Source organism: Penaeus monodon, chromosome 31 (genome assembly GCF_015228065.2).
Source record: "Penaeus monodon isolate SGIC_2016 chromosome 31, NSTDA_Pmon_1, whole genome shotgun sequence".
Lineage (NCBI taxonomy): Eukaryota > Metazoa > Arthropoda > Malacostraca > Decapoda > Penaeidae > Penaeus > Penaeus monodon.
In genome coordinates this window covers 7549629-7550019 of record NC_051416.1, presented here as the reverse complement: position 1 = coordinate 7550019, position 391 = coordinate 7549629, and the positions used below count along the sequence as shown (strand labels likewise).

At 34.8% G+C, this 391-nt stretch overlaps 1 protein-coding gene across 1 annotated transcript in view; it reads right to left on the bottom strand.

Moving 5' to 3' along the window:
• LOC119593022 (cytochrome c oxidase subunit 12, mitochondrial-like) overlaps positions 1 to 391 on the bottom strand; it is a gene marked incomplete at its 5' end in the record, with an annotated part of 8600 nt that overhangs the window by 771 nt on the left and 7438 nt on the right. The window contains 1 exon segment of the mRNA XM_037941917.1: positions 254 to 338. Coding sequence (XP_037797845.1) covers positions 254 to 338 — 85 coding nt within the window.

Below are 391 nucleotides of genomic sequence, written 5' to 3'. Positions count from 1 at the left end.
TTGATTTTTTTTTTTATTCATTAAGCCCTACTGACTCACTCCAGGTTGAGCTTTAAAGTTTACAAAAAACTACTGTGGACAGTACACATACTTGCATACAATAGGTAGTAAATTATAATTACACCTTTCACAAGAATTTATGGATATACTAATATTTTATCCTTCATTGAAAAACCTTGATAGAGTCAAACAAATTCTTTCCATTATCAGATCAAGGTCCTCACACCTACTCCAATGTATTTCTGAATCTTACCGAGTCTGGTTCTGGTTTGGGAAGCGGGGATCAAAGGGGGCAGTTTCCATTTTAGCTTCCTCAGACATGATGGCAGCAGACATATCTGTAAATTAAATAACCCACCTTAGTTTTTGTAAAAGTACCTACTTCAATACT